The 17,255-nt window shown below is 36.9% G+C and overlaps 1 protein-coding gene across 1 annotated transcript in view; it reads right to left on the bottom strand.

Moving 5' to 3' along the window:
- Positions 1 to 1,849: 1,849 nt before the first annotated feature.
- Positions 1,850 to 17,255, bottom strand: part of SNTG2 (syntrophin gamma 2) — a 190,879-nt gene continuing 175,473 nt past the window's right edge. The window contains exons 15-17 of the mRNA XM_054178651.1: positions 11,282 to 11,374; positions 7,898 to 8,008; positions 1,850 to 1,981 (exon numbers count right to left, since the gene is read on the bottom strand). Coding sequence (XP_054034626.1) covers positions 1,850 to 1,981; positions 7,898 to 8,008; positions 11,282 to 11,374 — 336 coding nt within the window. The remainder of the gene's footprint in view (positions 1,982 to 7,897; positions 8,009 to 11,281; positions 11,375 to 17,255) is intronic.

Below are 17,255 nucleotides of genomic sequence, written 5' to 3'. Positions count from 1 at the left end.
GAAATATTTTGAACAAAGTATGTTTGAGAATGACAATTTTTTGATTTTTTAGAAAAATGTAATATAAAATAGAGATTACATTTGCTAAAAAAAATAATGCTTATAACTATTTATTTATAACAAAGAAAAATATTTTCCCAATTTGATAAATACTGTTTCAATCCATGAGTTGACACTCTTACTATACCTCCTTGCAAACAACATTAGACCTTTAAACAACACAGGAATTGTAGAATTCCTGTTGTTAAAATCAGTGGATATGTTATGTGGATATAGATATGTTATCTATGGATAGTATTTGGCAACAGGTAATCCTAATGGCAGGATCAAACCACCTACTTTAAGCACTTTAATTATGCCTAAACTACAGGTGGAACAGAAAAGCATCCATTTAACCTATGTACCTGAAGCCCCATTATGGTCTTCCAAAGAAATTAACCACCTCAAGACCCGAAAGGGGCAACTTCTCTGATCAAACTTAAGCACTGATGTTATGAAAAATACCTCCTACCTCTTTTCCTTAAGATACAGTACCTTCAGGCTTTTACTTTTAGCAGGATACTTTACTAGACTCCTAAAACTTAGGGAAGACTAATGAAATTTCTCCATATCCCTTGCATCTATTTAGGATATTCCTCTTGCTTGAGGATATTCTTCTTGCTTGATTTTTTGATTGCTTTGTTTTCTTGAAAAAAATACAAATTTGCCTGATTTTGCCTCCAAACAGTGCTTGAGAACTGAGACATCTATGAGAGGAATCTGAAACATTTGGTTAACATTCGGTTAAATGGAATATGCCCCATGATTAAAATGCTTTCTTTTTAAAGAATTTTTCAATAGCAGACAGCATTATCTGTGTATATAAGAAGATGATTTCAGAAGGAAGGTCAAAAGCTGAAGCATATTATTTCCTTATCAAGGACAAAACCATTGCACTTGTGTATAAGTCAGGGTGTATAAGCTGTAGGGAAAAAAAAAGGTAGATGGCCCAGAAAAATCTGTATGTTTTGTTATGTTCACCCTGCACTGGGAGCATCCATACGGAGCATCACATCAAAGGATAGTGTCAAGGCAATTTATGGATGAATAAATAAATGATTCATGGAAGCTTTATTAATAGATAAGAAAACCCTATGGCAAGTTTTCTAAAATTGTGTGCCTACAGTTAGGCTTCTTAGCAGAGTCTAAAGCTCTTCAGTTGATCTACTGCGATATTTAAATACAATCTGAACATTACCTTATGCATACACTGAGGCTACTTAATATGCTTCGAGTCAAGTGTGTGCTTAAGTCTTTTCCTCAATCTGAACTAGAGTACTTCGTGTTTTGCCAGAGCTAAACTCTGAGGTCTCGAATGAACTGGACCGTGGAACTATAATTTTTCAAACATACAGAGGGAAGATAAACTTTCAATTCCTAAAGCAGTTATCTTCAGTAATTAGTTCTTTTCTACAGCTAAAGCTGTAGAAATTGTCTGTGTGCCAAGCACTTTTCAAAACAGACATAGAAGCCAAATTTTGGACACACACTTTTGAAATGTTATTCCACATTTCTGTCCAATGAGGAGCATGTATGACCATGAGAGCAGAAATCAGAGTGACACCACAAATAATATCAAATGAAAATTCACTTAGAATTTCATAATGCTGAAGATGACAAACTGATTCAGTCTGACTTAAAATTTGAAAACTTGTGAATTCAAAATATTTAACAGATTGTGAAAACTCTTAGTGTTCCAGGTAATACAACTTCAGGCCTCTCATAGAATCACAAAGTTGCAATATTGTGCATGAAATAATTACTTTAAGAAAATAATTTATTTTCCGGAGTCACAACATATAAACTGGAATCAGTTAGTGTACATATACTTTCTTGCAATACTCTGACTGTCTATGAATACTGGATCCACAGATGCCACTTTTGCTGCTATAAAGGAGTGAATACAGTGCAAAACTGCCGTCAAATCCTGAAATTCAAGTTCCTAAAAGAGGAAGTAAGACGGGGAAAAAAAAGAGAGAGAGAGAGAGAAAATGTGAATTCATATTCAAGTTTATAAACACTTTACATAAATACAGAACAGACTAGTCAGCAAAGGACAATAGACTTTAAAATTTGAATCTTTATCTGAATGATGAAGTTAAAAGTGTTAAGAATAAAAGATGTGTATCTGTACCTTGTTCACTGACACTGCATGAAAATTCAGTTCTCTGTGTTAATTTATTTCTTAATTTTCACTTAGCTTGGACAATAAAAGAGTTGAACATGCAAGAACATTCAAATATTGCAACATATTTTAAAGGATTTGATAAGGTAAGGATCCTTGTTGATGCTTGATGTCAAGGCACAGCTGAGGAGGGTGAAGAGGACACATACTTCAGCAGCCTCTGAGGGAGTCTGACAAGTAAGCTGGGAGGCCAGGGGCAGAGTGGAAGCTAAGGTGAAGTCACACTATAAGCTGTGTGTAGAAACATGGCTAGGTATGAAATTCATATGACTAAATTCACAAAGAAAGGTAGAATCAATCCTAATTACTTCACAGATTCCCTTGACTTTTTATAACATACTTCATCTTCTGAGCACAAGTTAAATTTCTTTTTCCCAATCTCCCCAGACAGAAACATAGTGGTATTTTGACAATGACAACAAATATAGTACAAGAAACAGGTTCAATTTCCATGATACTGCTAGCAGTAAAGTCTGCATCTGGTAAATATTGTGGAGATGCTAGGGTCAGTTTTTGGTTTGTGGAGAAGACATTCGTTTCAATGTGTTGGCTAAATCATAGTCTGTCAAGGCACACTCTCTATGCTTGCCTTTAAACAAAAGGCAAAGCACTGGACTTCTGCTTTTCCTATGACAGTATTTTATGGTATCATCTTAAGAAAAATCTCTGCCTCAAACAGAATATTTAGATTTCAAGTAAATTCCCCCCCAAAAGGCAATAAGGCCAGTGCAGAGCAGGTAACACCAGAACTGATGGGGGAATCACACTTGCAAAGAAGAAATGAGTAAGAAGCGGGGAACAGTAAAGGAAAAGAGAAACAAGGAGTGACCAAAAAACCAAACCAAAACAAACCAACCAAAACCAAACAAAAAACCCTACCCAAAATATTATACTCTGACAATATTTGAAGGCTCTATTTCACTATATGGAGATTCTCCTGATTATTTTTTTTTTTTTTTTAATTGTGTAGTTGCTTTACAATGTCAGGCATACATAGGTTATTATCTCTGGGATTTTATTCCCCACTGAGCAAATGTATTCTCAGAAAAAATGTAATTTTCTATTACCATCTACTTTCCTCAGCATAAGGGGACAATAAGCAATATTACTGGACAATGAAAGTAATAGAATGATATTCAACAATGTCCCAAGATACACACTTCCTATGGTGTAAGAGGTCTTACAAAACCCCTTATCCTGAATGAAACAGCCACAAAAACTATAGGGAAAAACCTTCTCAGACTTGATAGACTTGCAACAGCAAACTGTCCTCCTTATAGTGCTTGTTCAGTGCACAAAGCAGCCCAAGAGAATAGCTACTACAACTTGCAAAGAATACGTAAGCAGACATTGTTTGATTAGGATAATGATTTGTCTGGGTGGGTCATCATAGACAAACCAATTTTAACTCCTTCCAGAAGCTGGAAACACAAGAATTTTCAATTAAAAATATTTGAGGATGTGTTAACATAAAGGAAATTATTCTTCTCTCCCATCAAAATTCTTCTCTGAAAATTTGGAGCAGTTTTCCTACAGCTTTCTAAGAAAAAAATATCTGAATTCAGAAACACTGCATACCTAGTTTTAATGCCAAAAGTTGAAGCAATAAGCAATTCAAAACAGGTTACTATACCTTGACGCAAAATACAATATACAGACATTTCCAGTGTAACAAAAGCAAATACAAAGCACTCCTAATTAGAAGATATAGGAGCATAAACCAATATGATCAATAAGCAGAATATGCTATTTGCTATTATTCATAACTAGTTAAATAAGGAGAAAAATCTGCTAACAACAAGGGAAGATGCAAAAGTCTCTCATACTTCTGCTTTTGCACACCTGCTGCTGAACAAATTAAGATATAATTACCCTAAAAGAAGAAAGATCTCTTGAGAACTTTTATCAAACTAAGCACTTAGGTAACTGCTAAATAACTGGCATTTGGTTGCTGAAGTAACCATTTGAGCCTCACACTTAAAATTAGATCTCATTGTGAAAGAAAAATGAAGGGTGATTGTTGGTTAAAATCCTTTGATGAATTTAAGCCCCTGTAATCCTTACTCTGGTATTTTGGAGAATAAAACTTCTGCTCTTTCTATTCTGATTGCTTTGGGGCAAGTATGGCACAAGTTTCTTAAATATATTTTATTGACAGTAGTTGTGTACTCTAAATATTAGTATGAAATTAATAGAAACACTTCCAGAAAAAGATAAAAGTGTCATTAATTAACTCTCATTGTCTAAGCTTTATAAAATTAAAATGAAGTACACTCTCATGATTATTAATGAAATACAACTCAGTATGAAACCAAGGCCTCAGTATGTCAATTCTCAGCTCAAGTAAAGGGTTTATCACACAATAAAATCATTTTGTTTGGAGAAGACCTTTAAGATCATCAAGTCTAACCACTACTTAACTACCAAGTCCCTTAGCTCCTAAATGACCATCTTTAAAAACACTACTTTCTACAAATATAAAACCACTCACATTAACCTTAGATTTGCTCCAAAATCAATTGAAGTAATCCAACAATTCCAGCTCAGGTTCCGATATTCAAAATTAACCAAATGTAGCCAAATGAACTGATAGAAGAGAGCCCTTCACAAAGCCTTACATTTTTCTACATTGGTTCTACACACTTTCAACTTATACAGACTTCTTATCTGTGAGTGCTGCTTCTTTCTTTAATTAACATTGTCAATTTATTTATGGTGTATTTAGAAGAATCTGTGCATGTCTAATACTTCCTTAACCAAAGCCACTTCAGTTTACTACACATATTGTAATAAGTGGATTAGGTACAATAAAAGCACCAAAAGGAAGACAGCAAGAGAACATAGAGGATTGGATTAAAGCAGCGGAAGAACAAGACTGAAGAGCTGCCTGCTGGTACTGAGAACATAAAAAATGTGCACATTGCACTGGCCTCTATCAGCACATGTGCACAGCCAAGAAAAATGTATGTCATTGTTTCAGCTGTCCACCTACCTGAGTTAGAGTTATTACATATCATAAAGAGCTTGACAAGTCTGTTGCAACATTACCACACACACACTTAATTTTATTGATTGCTTCCCAGAGCTGTTGAATCACTATTTGAACAAGACATGAGCCTGTGTCACATAAAAGCAGATAATGGAGACACTGAGAAATGGTATTATTGTGCCCTGTGCATTTCATGGTTTCTTTAAAGACATGGGTAAGCCTCAGAGTTTTAGTCATTGATAAAAGCACAAATATTATTCCTGTATTCTTCAGCATATTGTTTAAATCAGATTGAAATGGTTAAAAAAAACAAGTAAAGAGACCAAGGTTTTTGCTCCAGTTCATATGGAAGTCAAAATGGGAAAGGAAATCCTAAATTTGGTTCCATATCTCAGCAAGTATTCCCAGGATTGGTTGCCATATGATGGGTGAGAAGAACAAATGCATTAGTATTGTACAGCTTGGTTAAGACTGTGATGAACATGAAAAGATAAATTATCTGCTATGCTATGAAAGTTTCGACAGCTTAAAACTTATATTTGGCCTCCTCTTTGTGACTGTCATTTGCACAATGAGCAGAAAGATAAGCTAAAATGGTACTCCTACCCTACAAGCATAAGAGCTGGATCTATGATGCCAACATTCAGTGCTAGACAAATTGCAACTCTGTCAGTTGTACTTAAGTCTTCCAGAAGTGTTCTACAGGGATCTGGAAGAGTCAGATAGTTTTTGGCTTTCAGCTTGAAGGATTCCAACTGCCACTATCTACTGCTAAATCTGAAACTCTTACATGTTTCACTGGCAGATGCAAACCTTGCTAATGCACAAGAAGCTCATCTGAGAAGTTGTTCTCAAGTCCCTTGTCTAAGAGCAGCCAAGTAAACTCATTCATTCCAGCAAATATTAGAGTTGACTACCAACAGCAATCAGACTGCCCAATACTGTCACACAGGTAAAACCTTAACTCTACCATCATCTTCAAACATCTTCCAAGATCTCAAGATGTTCAGTAATAAATTGCCCAACTCCAGAACTACAAGACCCAAATAAAGAAGAACTTGAGTGCTAGATCTTGGCTTATTGATGCTAGAGATTAATGCTGCTGGAGAGAGAGAACTTTGATTGCCTCCTCCGCAATTTGCCATACACCAACAGTACTAATATGGAATAAACATCCTCTCAGATAAATGAAATAAATCCAAAGAAAAAAATGTGGTTGCTGACCTGTCCTTGATCACTCTCCTGAAGTTCTCCTGTTTCAAAGAGAATAGGATTCACTGCAAATATGCTGCAGTCTAATCACAAAATCAGATCACACTGCATCAGTGTATTTGTTCATTTTTTAAAGCAACCTTGAAAATTCAGGGTATATGTCATGTAGGCTAAGAATATCTGCCAATATCTGGATTACTTGTAATCTGTATTCAAATACATAAGTTATATACAACTTTGCCAAATTGTATTTTGCCTGGTATTTACCATACCAGTTTTCTGCAACAGATTACTTTTCAAGACCATAAGCTGGCAATGTGCACTTTCAGCTCAAAAAGCCAACCAATGTGTGTGGTCATCAGGTTGAGGGAGGACTTTCCCCCTCTACTCTGCTCTCATGAGAACCCACACGGAGTACTATGTCCAGCTCTGGAGCTCCCAGCACAAGAAAGACAAGGAACTGTTAGAGCAGGTCCAGAGGAGGACCATGAAGATGGTCAGAGGACTAGAGTACCTCTCCTATAAAAACAGGCTGAGAGAACTGAAGGTTGTTTAACCCAGAGAAGGCCCTGGAGACCACAGAGAAGCCTTCCAGTACTAAAGTGGGCTACAGGAGAGCCATAGAGGGACTTTTTACAAAGGCATGTAGTGACAAGATGAGGAGTAATGGCTTCAAACTGGAGGAAGCCCAATTTTGATTAAACATTAGAAAATTCTTCCCCATGAAGGTGGTGAGGCACTTGAACAGGTTGCCCAGAGAAAGCTGTGAAGGCTTCCAGCCTGGAAGTGTTGAAAGGCAGGTTGGATGTGGCCTTGATCATCCAGTATAGTAGGAATTGTCCCTGCCCATGGCAGGCAGGTTGAAACTAGATCATCTTTAAGGTCCCTTCCAGCCCCAAGCATTCTATGATTCTGTAGTATTGACTAGATGTCGCCACATCTTAATTCCTGAGCAAAGCACTGAGTGCTCTTAATTAATGGTAGAACCAAGAGGTTTCAGGGATTGTTTGGCATCTTGCAAGAATATCTTTTCTAAGATATTAAATATCAGACATTCTCTTATGTTACTGGTAAACCTTAAACTTGCATTTGTTTAAAATTTTAAGTCTACTATATAGAAGCTTAAAACTGTATTTGGCATTTACATAGTTTTATTATTCCTCTACTCTTTTTAAAAGTAGGTTTTAGGTATTATATATAGTATAGGTCAACTAAACAACTTCACAGAGTAATCTTTCTGAAAGAGTAAAGCACCATCATAACACAACTCAGCAGTGTAAAAAAACAGTGTAACCAATCTATAGATACTGCATCAAATTCTGTTTATTGTAGAGTTTCTGGATAATAGCAAGGAAAAAATCCTGTGATGAAGAGTTCCCCATATGTATGTGCAGTAATAAATGAAATTTTGGATGCCTTGATAGTAGTGGAGTGCCATTTGCTAGTAGACTGAGAATGAAGATGCTGCTTACCTTTGTCTCAATTTGTTTGGTATCCAGATTCTGAAAAAGCAATTTTACTCTTGTTTTCCCATCGTCTGAAGAGCCTTTGAGCTGAGAGAATTTGAACCTCCACAAGATGTTCTAAAGAGAGAAAAAAACTGATTAAGGACTTCAGAGCCTTTGAGCTGAGAGAATTTGAACCTCCACAAGATGTTCTAAAGAGAGAAAAAAACTGATTAAGGACTGATACATGCTCTTCTCTAGAACTATAGGTAGATGATCAATGTTTACATATTAAGATAAAACTTTAGGGCAGTAAACATAGAACATGGTATCAGGCTGGTTGAGGAGCAAATAAAAACAACTCTATCATATACGAAAGCAAATGATGCAGCATTAATGGTCACTAATTAATTATTTAGAAATTCTCTGTACATGTTTCAGTTGCCTATGTACCATGAAAATCCATGGCAAAAGCTTAATTCTAGAAAGATCCATGAGGACATTTGGCTCAGTTTTACTATGAACACAATTCCATACCATATCTTCATCTTTCATATTTCATCTGGTGCATCTGCATAACACAGATAATAACATCTTACAGAGCTGTTGTAAAGCTGAATTCAGTGATGTGTGTAATGTGCAAAACTCTCAGGTAAAACAAGCTATAGAAATGCAAAAAATATTACTATTGAATGTAGTCTCACAAACCACAAAAGTACACTCTATGTTATGTAGTTGCTTGTAAAATATGCAAGAATTTTAGCCTTCTTGGTCTCCTATTCATGCACAGCATCTTAGTGCTGTTGGCAAATCCAAGATTGTCAGGTATGCATTAACAGCTATGGAGATAAAATTTAAAAAAAACAATATTGGGAAGTTATTTTTGAAACCAATGTAATTTTCTGTATTTACTTGGATGTTTTCTATTGATCCCCTGAAAATACTCATTACTCTGCTCTGATTTGATTGGTAATAACTTAAACGAATTTCCTCAAGTCTGGTTTGCCCATGACAGTAACTGATGAGACGTCTCACTGCTCTTACCGCAACTCATGAGCCTTGTGTTATTTGTATTTTCTCTCCCTCTTCCAGCTAAGGAGGGGAATGACAGAGCAGCTTTGGTGGCCACCTGGCATCCATCCACTGTCAACCCACCATGAAAGTTCTTGTCCTCTTTATTTTGTCATTTGTAGTGAGAAAGCCCATTTAAGATTATTTTCTGGATTGCAAAAAAGAGCAGGTTTTAATGAGTGCATGGTTACTCTGCAGTGCAGAGCCATAGACAGGGGACTGGCCTTCATTTTAATGAGGCTGTATGACCACCTGCTGTGGTGTCAGAGCATTCTTTACATCAATAGGTGACTATAATTTGTTGCCTATAGTCTAATTAGACACTGTGGGTGTCGGTATCTTCTCCCTAGCAACAAGTGACAGGACGAAAGAAAATGGCCTCAGGTTGCACCAGGGGAGGTTTAGGCTGGATATTAGAAGAAGCTTCTTGACTGAAAGGGTTCTCACAAACTGGAAGAACCCGAGGAAGGTCATTGAATCCTGATCCCTGGAGGTGTTTAAAAGACGCAGAGCTATAGTGCAAAGGGACATGGTTTAGCAGCAGACTTGGTCAAGTTAGATAATGTTTGGACTTGATGATCTTCAAGGCTTTTTCCAACCAAAACAATTCTATGACAATATGAAACTTATTATCTTGAAGGAAAAAAAAAAAAAGTAAGACATTGACATTTAATTCCTTGACCACTTCAACAAGCTATACAGTGTTGGTAGGAAATATTCTGAATAAGCTGTGAGTATGGAGAAACACAGTTCCAGCTAACAATTATGTGAAGATGAACTGCAGAAGCCATCCATTCTCAGCTTGAGAATGCAAAGAACATCTTCAGCTCTCACACAGACGAGCAATAAATGTACTGGAGCTCTCCAGATTTTTACAGTTTAACAACAGAATAAATCTATCTGATGGCATTTCTCCTTAGGCAAACAACAAATGTCCTTCTCCTCATCAATACTGGAGGTAGATGCTATAGCTCAAAGTCCGAGCAGTAAAGAACTGTATAATTCTAAAGGTGTGAGTACACCCAATCAATCATTTCTATAGGCTGTTTGCTATAGTCTAAACTGAGGTTACTTTTTATTGTTAATTTGTGGCTACCTGCAAAATATGTACAATTGTGCAAACGGCCCAATTTCAGAATGCAGTACTGAGGCAGAGAAAGGTATTCAAATGAAGTTCCTGAATTGTTATGCTACCTCATAGGACAGCATACTTAATGAAATCAGTCAACATTTTCAAACAGCAATGAACTTAGTCATTAATTCTCTGCACAAAGATTTCAATGAAGTTTTGCATTCTAGCTGCAGCAGCCCGTAACAGCAACACCCAAAATGTAGGCCTTGTGTCAACATTTCAAAATGCAGTATGTTTCCTCTTAACTCAGAGTGATTGATTGCAGTGTCTTTATTACATATTTTTAAAATACCTGTTCAATTTGGAGTTGAGGATCACAGAATCATGAAGGCTGGAAAAGGCCTCTAAAATCCTCAAGTCCAAGTGACAAAAGTCAACACCACCATGCCCACTAAACCGTGTCCTGAAGTGCCATATCTACATGTGGTTTTGAACACCTCCAGGGATGCTGACTCCACCACCTCCCTGGGCAATGCCTCATATTTCAAGAGTACTAATGTAACAGCACTAGTAATGCAGAAACATTTTTTTTTTGCATGTATGTTTCCTTCTACTAGTAAATAAATGTATAAATCCATTTAGAATAATTTAAAGTATTGATAAATTACATATAAAATAGGAGAATTATAGAAAAGGCTTGGAAGTTGCCATGTGTCATAAAATATTCCCTGTAGGCACTTTATACATAGCCACTGTTTTGGAAGATAACTGAATTTAATCTCACAGATTATGATTTTGAAATGCATTTGCTCTTATTCTGTTTATCTTAGACATGACCTAAATTTATTCTGATGGAAAAATAATTAATCCTATTTGATATCTGTAGCTTCAAAACAAATAGAATCAGGTAACACTTCATTTTTTTTCATGACTGGTAATCTTTTTAAAATCTTGAAGTTTTGTCACTACAAGAAACCAAGTTTTCTGTTAAATATAACCTTCCTGTGTTTTTAATACTTGGAAGAAAATTATCTTTTTTATATCTTTCTCTAAAATGTACCTTAACATGCAAAGGTAAAAGTATAATTGTCTCTTTCAAGCCTCAAACATGACTACACTTCAGTTTGTGGCATATAAAGTACAGTACATTTGAATAAGAAATACTCAACACCGACACAAAAAAATTTACTTTTACTGACCAACATAAAGTAGCTACTGACAATTTCAGTAAAAGCAAATTAAAAGATTTCTTTTGTTTTCCCTCTTACCTTGGTTTTACTGTCAAAACAGGTAAATCCCAGAGCAAAGTCAACTGTGAAACTCAGACTATCCCCTTGCCAACTGCACATATATGTTTTAGACTGGAAAACAAAAGGGATGATTTTTTGAGAGAACAATCATTATCAGCACCAATCATATAAAAATTAAGATTTTATGCAGTATTTTGTGTGATAAGACACTCAGCTGGCAACACTGGTACTGCTTTATATTATTACATTTTTAAACTGTCACAAAATCTCACTGTCAGCATCAGATCTGTCAGCCAAACATCTACAAGAAGTCTTTGTATTTTGAATTTGTCTTCTACAAATTAAATACCATATTTTTGGAAACCATCTCTTAGAAAATGAGACACAAAACAAACAAAGCCAAATCTGAATATTTCAAACATCCAAGCAGGTTTTGAATGCCTCCAGAGAATGAGACTCCACAACCTCTCTGGGCAGCCTGTTCCAGGGCTCTGCCCCTCTCAATGGGAAGAATTTTTTCCTTATGTTTATGCGGAACCTCCTGTGTTCCAGTTTGTGTCTACTACCCTTTATCCTGTCACTGAATACCACTGAGAAGTCTGGCTCCATTGTCCTGATAGTTGCCCTCTAGATGCTGATCATCGCTAATGAAATCCTTCCTCAGTCTCCTCCAGACTTGACAGCCCCAGCTCTCAGTCTGTCCTCATAAGGTTCCAGTCTCCTCATCATCTTAGTGACTCCCTGAAGCAGCTCCTTGTCTTTTTTGTACTATATAACAACTCTCTGATCACCCCTCAGGCTAGAAAGAAAACACTTTCATTAATAAAACACAAAAATTATGCTTAAACTTCTGAATAGATTTACAGTAAAAAGTTACTTCCATTCTTCTTTACATGTGTTTTTAAGAGTAGGGAAATTTGGTGTATGGTGGATTCTGAAAGCACCTGAAGAAGCTTCTAAACAGCTTGACATTCACCATTCAGTTAACGGCAAAAATACCACAGCCTTCAGCATCAGCAGAGCTCAGATCCCTTCTCCAGCTTTTTCTCACCTCACCAGCCATTGTAAGCATGATACCCTCATGACCTGGGAAATCTTTGACCTTTTTTTTTTTTTGCCTCCAAGAGAGCATTATTCTGCTCTCATTAATGTTTCATAAGCTGCAACGTTGCTTCACACAGAGATGTGGTTTCATACAAGTTTTGTATCTGGATAGTTTCTTTAAATTCCCTCCCAAATGGTTTTAATACAAGAAGGGCCTAGAGGAGATTCAAAGCTTTATTTAATAAAGCTTTTTGCTTAAGTTGAAAATTGTCCTTTTAAGATTTTTAGCACAATTTAAAACTTCCACATTTAGTAATTGTAAATTCCTCATTCTACTGTTACTAAAACTATTTACAGTTATAGTAAAATAAGCAACCTACTAAACCAAACAAAAACTATATAAAATAATTTTATATTAAAGGAAGTTTTACTCAAATAATAGTTATACTAAAATATCCATTTCTGAGTTACAAATAGGACATTTTATAAAGGATTTTGAAAAAGGGTGGGAATTAAATTGATTTATTAGTATAGATAATAAATGACAAATATGTATATTATTTTGCTTATTGGTGTTCAAATATTGTATTATTTGGCATTTAAATATATTTCAGTTATTGATAGTGAATTGGAACATTCAAACATCCCTGCATTTTTTTTCAGTAATTATAAGATGGCATTAAGCATCAGTCATAAATTATTCTTCATTATTTTCCAATTAAAAAGGTTATATACGAGCTGGGCTTTGAGTCAGCAAAGCAATTTATGAAACATACTAGATTTCCCCAATGGGTAAGCATCTAATTGCTCAGCCACAAATGGTGAATACTAAAATGAACTATGAATAAATAACTAGCCTGGAGTATTTTACAAATAGTCAATATTTGCAAATATTGGAACTGATTTGGAAATTACTTGCAGAGGAATACTAGAGACAGACAGAATATATTTATATGGAAGTTTAGCATAAGAGATATAGGCTTAGTTGTCTCTTAGAGAATCTTTCAGAACATAAAATAGCACTGCATATCAGCCAGCTTGAGAAATCACAGTTTAAGCAACAGAATAGACTACCTAAAAAAATCTTCTATACCAAATATAAACAATATTTTTTCTGTGATTAGGTCTAATGTAAGCTTATCACAAAGGATTTGGGGATTGTAAGCAGAGGTAGATGAGAATATACAAGGTCATCAACCTTAAGGCATGCCTTAAAATATTTTTCAGTCATACACCTGTACCCTAATAGCCACATTAATTTATACAGCTCATACATGTATGAAAATTTGCAACATCAGCAAATGTGGTAGAGTGATCATCTGTCTCCCATAACATCCTCATAGAAAAGCTCAGAAAATGTGGCACAGATGGCTGGTCCGTGAGGTGGATTGCAAAGTGGCTTAACAACAGAGTTCAGAGGGTTGTCATCAGTGGCACAGAGTCAGCTTGGAGGTCTGTGGCCAGTGGTATTCCCCAAGGATCAGTACTGGGTCAATGTCTTTATAAACGACCTGGATGAGGGGATTGAGAGTACCCTCAGCAAGTTTGCTGATGATACAAAACTAGGGGGATTGGCTGACACCTCATCAGGCTGTGCAGCCATCCAACATGATCTGGACAGGCTGGAGAGCTGGGTGCAGGGAAACTTCATGAAGTTTAATAATGATGAGTGCAGGGTCCTACATCTGGGGAGGAATAACAACAGGCACCAGTACAGGTTAGGGGCTGCCCTGCTGGAAAGCAGCTCCACAGAGAAAGACCTTGAAGTGCTGGTGGATAGCAAGTTCTCCATGGAATAACAATGTGCCCTTGTGGCCAAGGCAGCCAATGGTATCCTGGAGTGCATCAAGAAAAGTGTGTCCAGCAGGTCTAGGTAAGTTCTTCTACCCTCTACTCTACCCTGGTGAGACCACACCTGGAATACTGCATCCAGTTTTGGGCTGCCCAGTTCAAGAAAGACAGAGAACTGCTGGAGAGAATCCAACAGATAGCCACAAGGATGATCAGGGGTCTTGAGCATCTCCCCTGACAAGAGAGACAGAGACACTTGGGGCTGTTTAGCCTTGAGAAGACTGAGAGGCGATCTCATCAATGTGTATAAATATCTGAGGGGTGGGTGTCAAGTGGAGGGGGCCAAGCTCTTTTTGGTGGTGCACAGTAATAAGACAAGCAACAACGGTTTCAAACTTGAACATAGAAGATTTCACCTCAACATGAAGAGAAACTTTGCACTGAGGGTGATGGAGCACTAGAACAAGCTGCCCAGGGAGGTTGTAGACTCTCCTTCTGTGGAGACTTTCAAAGCCCACCTGGATGCATTCCTGTGCAGACTACCCTAAGTGATCCTGCTTTGGCAGGGGGGTTGGACCCGATGAACTCTTGAAGTCCCTTCCAAACTCTAATGTACAGTGATCCTGTGATCTTTGGCTTGTCCTGCTCTGGACAGGATGAAGAAGCGCTTCCAGTTCTAACCTTGGTGATTCTGAACATTATGGGGAGGTAGACTATGAGTTTAAGCCTGATTTTTTTCAGTCAAAGCACAAAGAATTTAGCTGTTAAAAAAAACCCTCATGTCTGAACTGCAACAGCTAAGAAAACTGTACTATACTATACATTTGAGATCAATTCTTTAATGTTTTCCAAGCAATGATGAAATGTATAGAATAATTATTTGTAATAAAAGGCAATTAAAAAACTCTTATATGTGCAATTGTTCAGGCATAAGTATCACAACACATATACCTTTAACTCATGAGAAGATCATTAAGTTGACAAACTTAGATCATTAGGTGATGATTAGGGTTTCTCATTCACTGAAAGAATTTCTTAAACCTCTTGAGCCTGTTCAGAAGCATGGCACTGGTCTATCTTTGGCACTGGTGTCTGTCCTCCCAGGCTGTGAGAGGGGTTAATACTTAAAAATACTAAACTCCAGGGAAATAGTGGAGTGTTAAAAAAAAGGTGTGGACATGGAACTTCAGGACATGCTTTAATGGCCATGGTGGTCTTAGGTTAATGGTTGGACTCGATAATCTTAGAGGTCTTTTCAACCTTAATGATTCTATGATATACACTCACTATCTTTCCCACAGGCATAGAAATTTCCCAGAAGTAATTCAGCTTTGATCTGTCCTCCTCATTTGACAGACTATCTCAGCATTCTTGGCATTCTGGCAGGTTCCATTGGAGCCATCCTGCAGAACCAATGGGTATTACAGTTTCTTCTCTGGGCAGACTTGTGGTGTCCAGCATGACACTACCATGGTACCACTGCACAGTACTAATTCATCATGCACTAATAAGCATTATCTCACACACTGACAATACTGGGCATGAGCAGTCCTGAACACATGTACTTTCTGCCTATCTTGTCCATGCCTCCAGTGGATCCTGTTGACCACAATAGCTCACATGCGAGCAAGCAAGCCTCTTTGCACCAAAAACAGAAAGGAAAGGTTGAAAGCAAGTCACAGTGTTTCCTTCTTGCTAATGAAATTCTTCCCTCTCTTCAGTAAATCACAGGTAGAAAGATGGACTCTTCTCTGTGCATGAACTTCAGGAGGAGGGTAAGAAAGCTGGACAAGGCAGAGAGTGAGGAAAAAGAAAGTCCTGGAAGCTAAATGATGGGAATAGAGGGCCTGCATCTAGGAGCAGGAGGTGCTGTCAAAAGTGTGTAAGTACCTTTCCACTGCAGCCTTCAGAATCAAATAGTCACAGAATCACAGAATGTTGGGGGTTGGAAGGGATATTTGAAGATCATCTTGTCTAACCCCACATTAAAGCAGGATCATCTAGATACAGGAACATGTGCAGGCAGGTTTTAAAAGTCTCCAGAGAAGGAGTCTACAACTTCCCTGTGCAGCCTGCTCCAGTGCTCTGGTACCCTCAAAGAAAAAAAGTTTTTCCTTAAATTTAGATGAAAATTTTAGTGCTTTAATTTGTACCAATTGTCTTATCATTGGGTACCATTGAAAAGAGTCAACCTGCATCCTCTTGACACTCTCCCTTGAGACATTTATAAGCCTTTATATTAATCCTAGGGCAGAATTTCAACCCTCTAAAAAAGGTCACATCAGCTGCTCAGCAGTTTGTCTCTTTCATGCCCATCTACAAAACTCTTGACACTTTGATTCTAGCATGATCCTACAGTTAACAGTGAGGCTTTGGGAACTTAGTACTTTCTGTTGTTGTTGTTGGTCTTGCTATCCACTTTAATTAGTATGTTCCATGACTATGCACACATCTCAGAATCTGTGGAAAGTAATTAGCATTGAAGGCCTGGGTTAATTACCTCTTAAAAAATAAAATTTAAAAAAAGGCAGGATTCTTATGTGTTTATATCATCAGTTCTCTCAACAGAGAGAGGTCAAGAGACAGGTTGCTTCAGTACTCTGAAACAAACACTGATTTAGGATTTTGTCTAACAACAAGAGACTTTACAAGTATGCTCAACAACAGGCCAGTTGATTTATGCATTCATAATTATCACTTATGATAACTCTTCCCCTCAGAAGAAGGTAATGTGTTTGTGAACACATCTGCTAACCTAACAAAAAGGTTTTAAACTTGGTTCATGGGTATCAGGCACCCAAGTCAAGAAGTGAGTAAAAATCTCAAACAGAAAAACTGAGTACTTTTCCCTATTAAAGGATTTGTTTTTCAAAGTGGATGATCTTACAAAGACTTAAGAAAGTGAATTGTATAGAGATGACTAGGAAGAGAGGAATTCTAATGGGCTAAATGTATATGAAACTATTTAGTTTTCATTCTTATTAAATTGTACACTACAATAATAATTGTAAGAGTTTTCTCTAGAAATCAATTACTGGTCAACGGATCAATCACATCAAAAAGAAACTCCAGGGCTGCCAATTTGAAGGAAAAAAAATGTCTTAATATTATCCAAATATGACTGATATTTTTTTGTTTAACTAGAACTTTCGGAATG

This window comes from Dryobates pubescens, chromosome 3 (assembly GCF_014839835.1).
Source record: "Dryobates pubescens isolate bDryPub1 chromosome 3, bDryPub1.pri, whole genome shotgun sequence".
Lineage (NCBI taxonomy): Eukaryota > Metazoa > Chordata > Aves > Piciformes > Picidae > Dryobates > Dryobates pubescens.
Note: the sequence above shows the minus strand (reverse complement) of the source record. Positions and strands in the feature narration are given on the sequence as shown.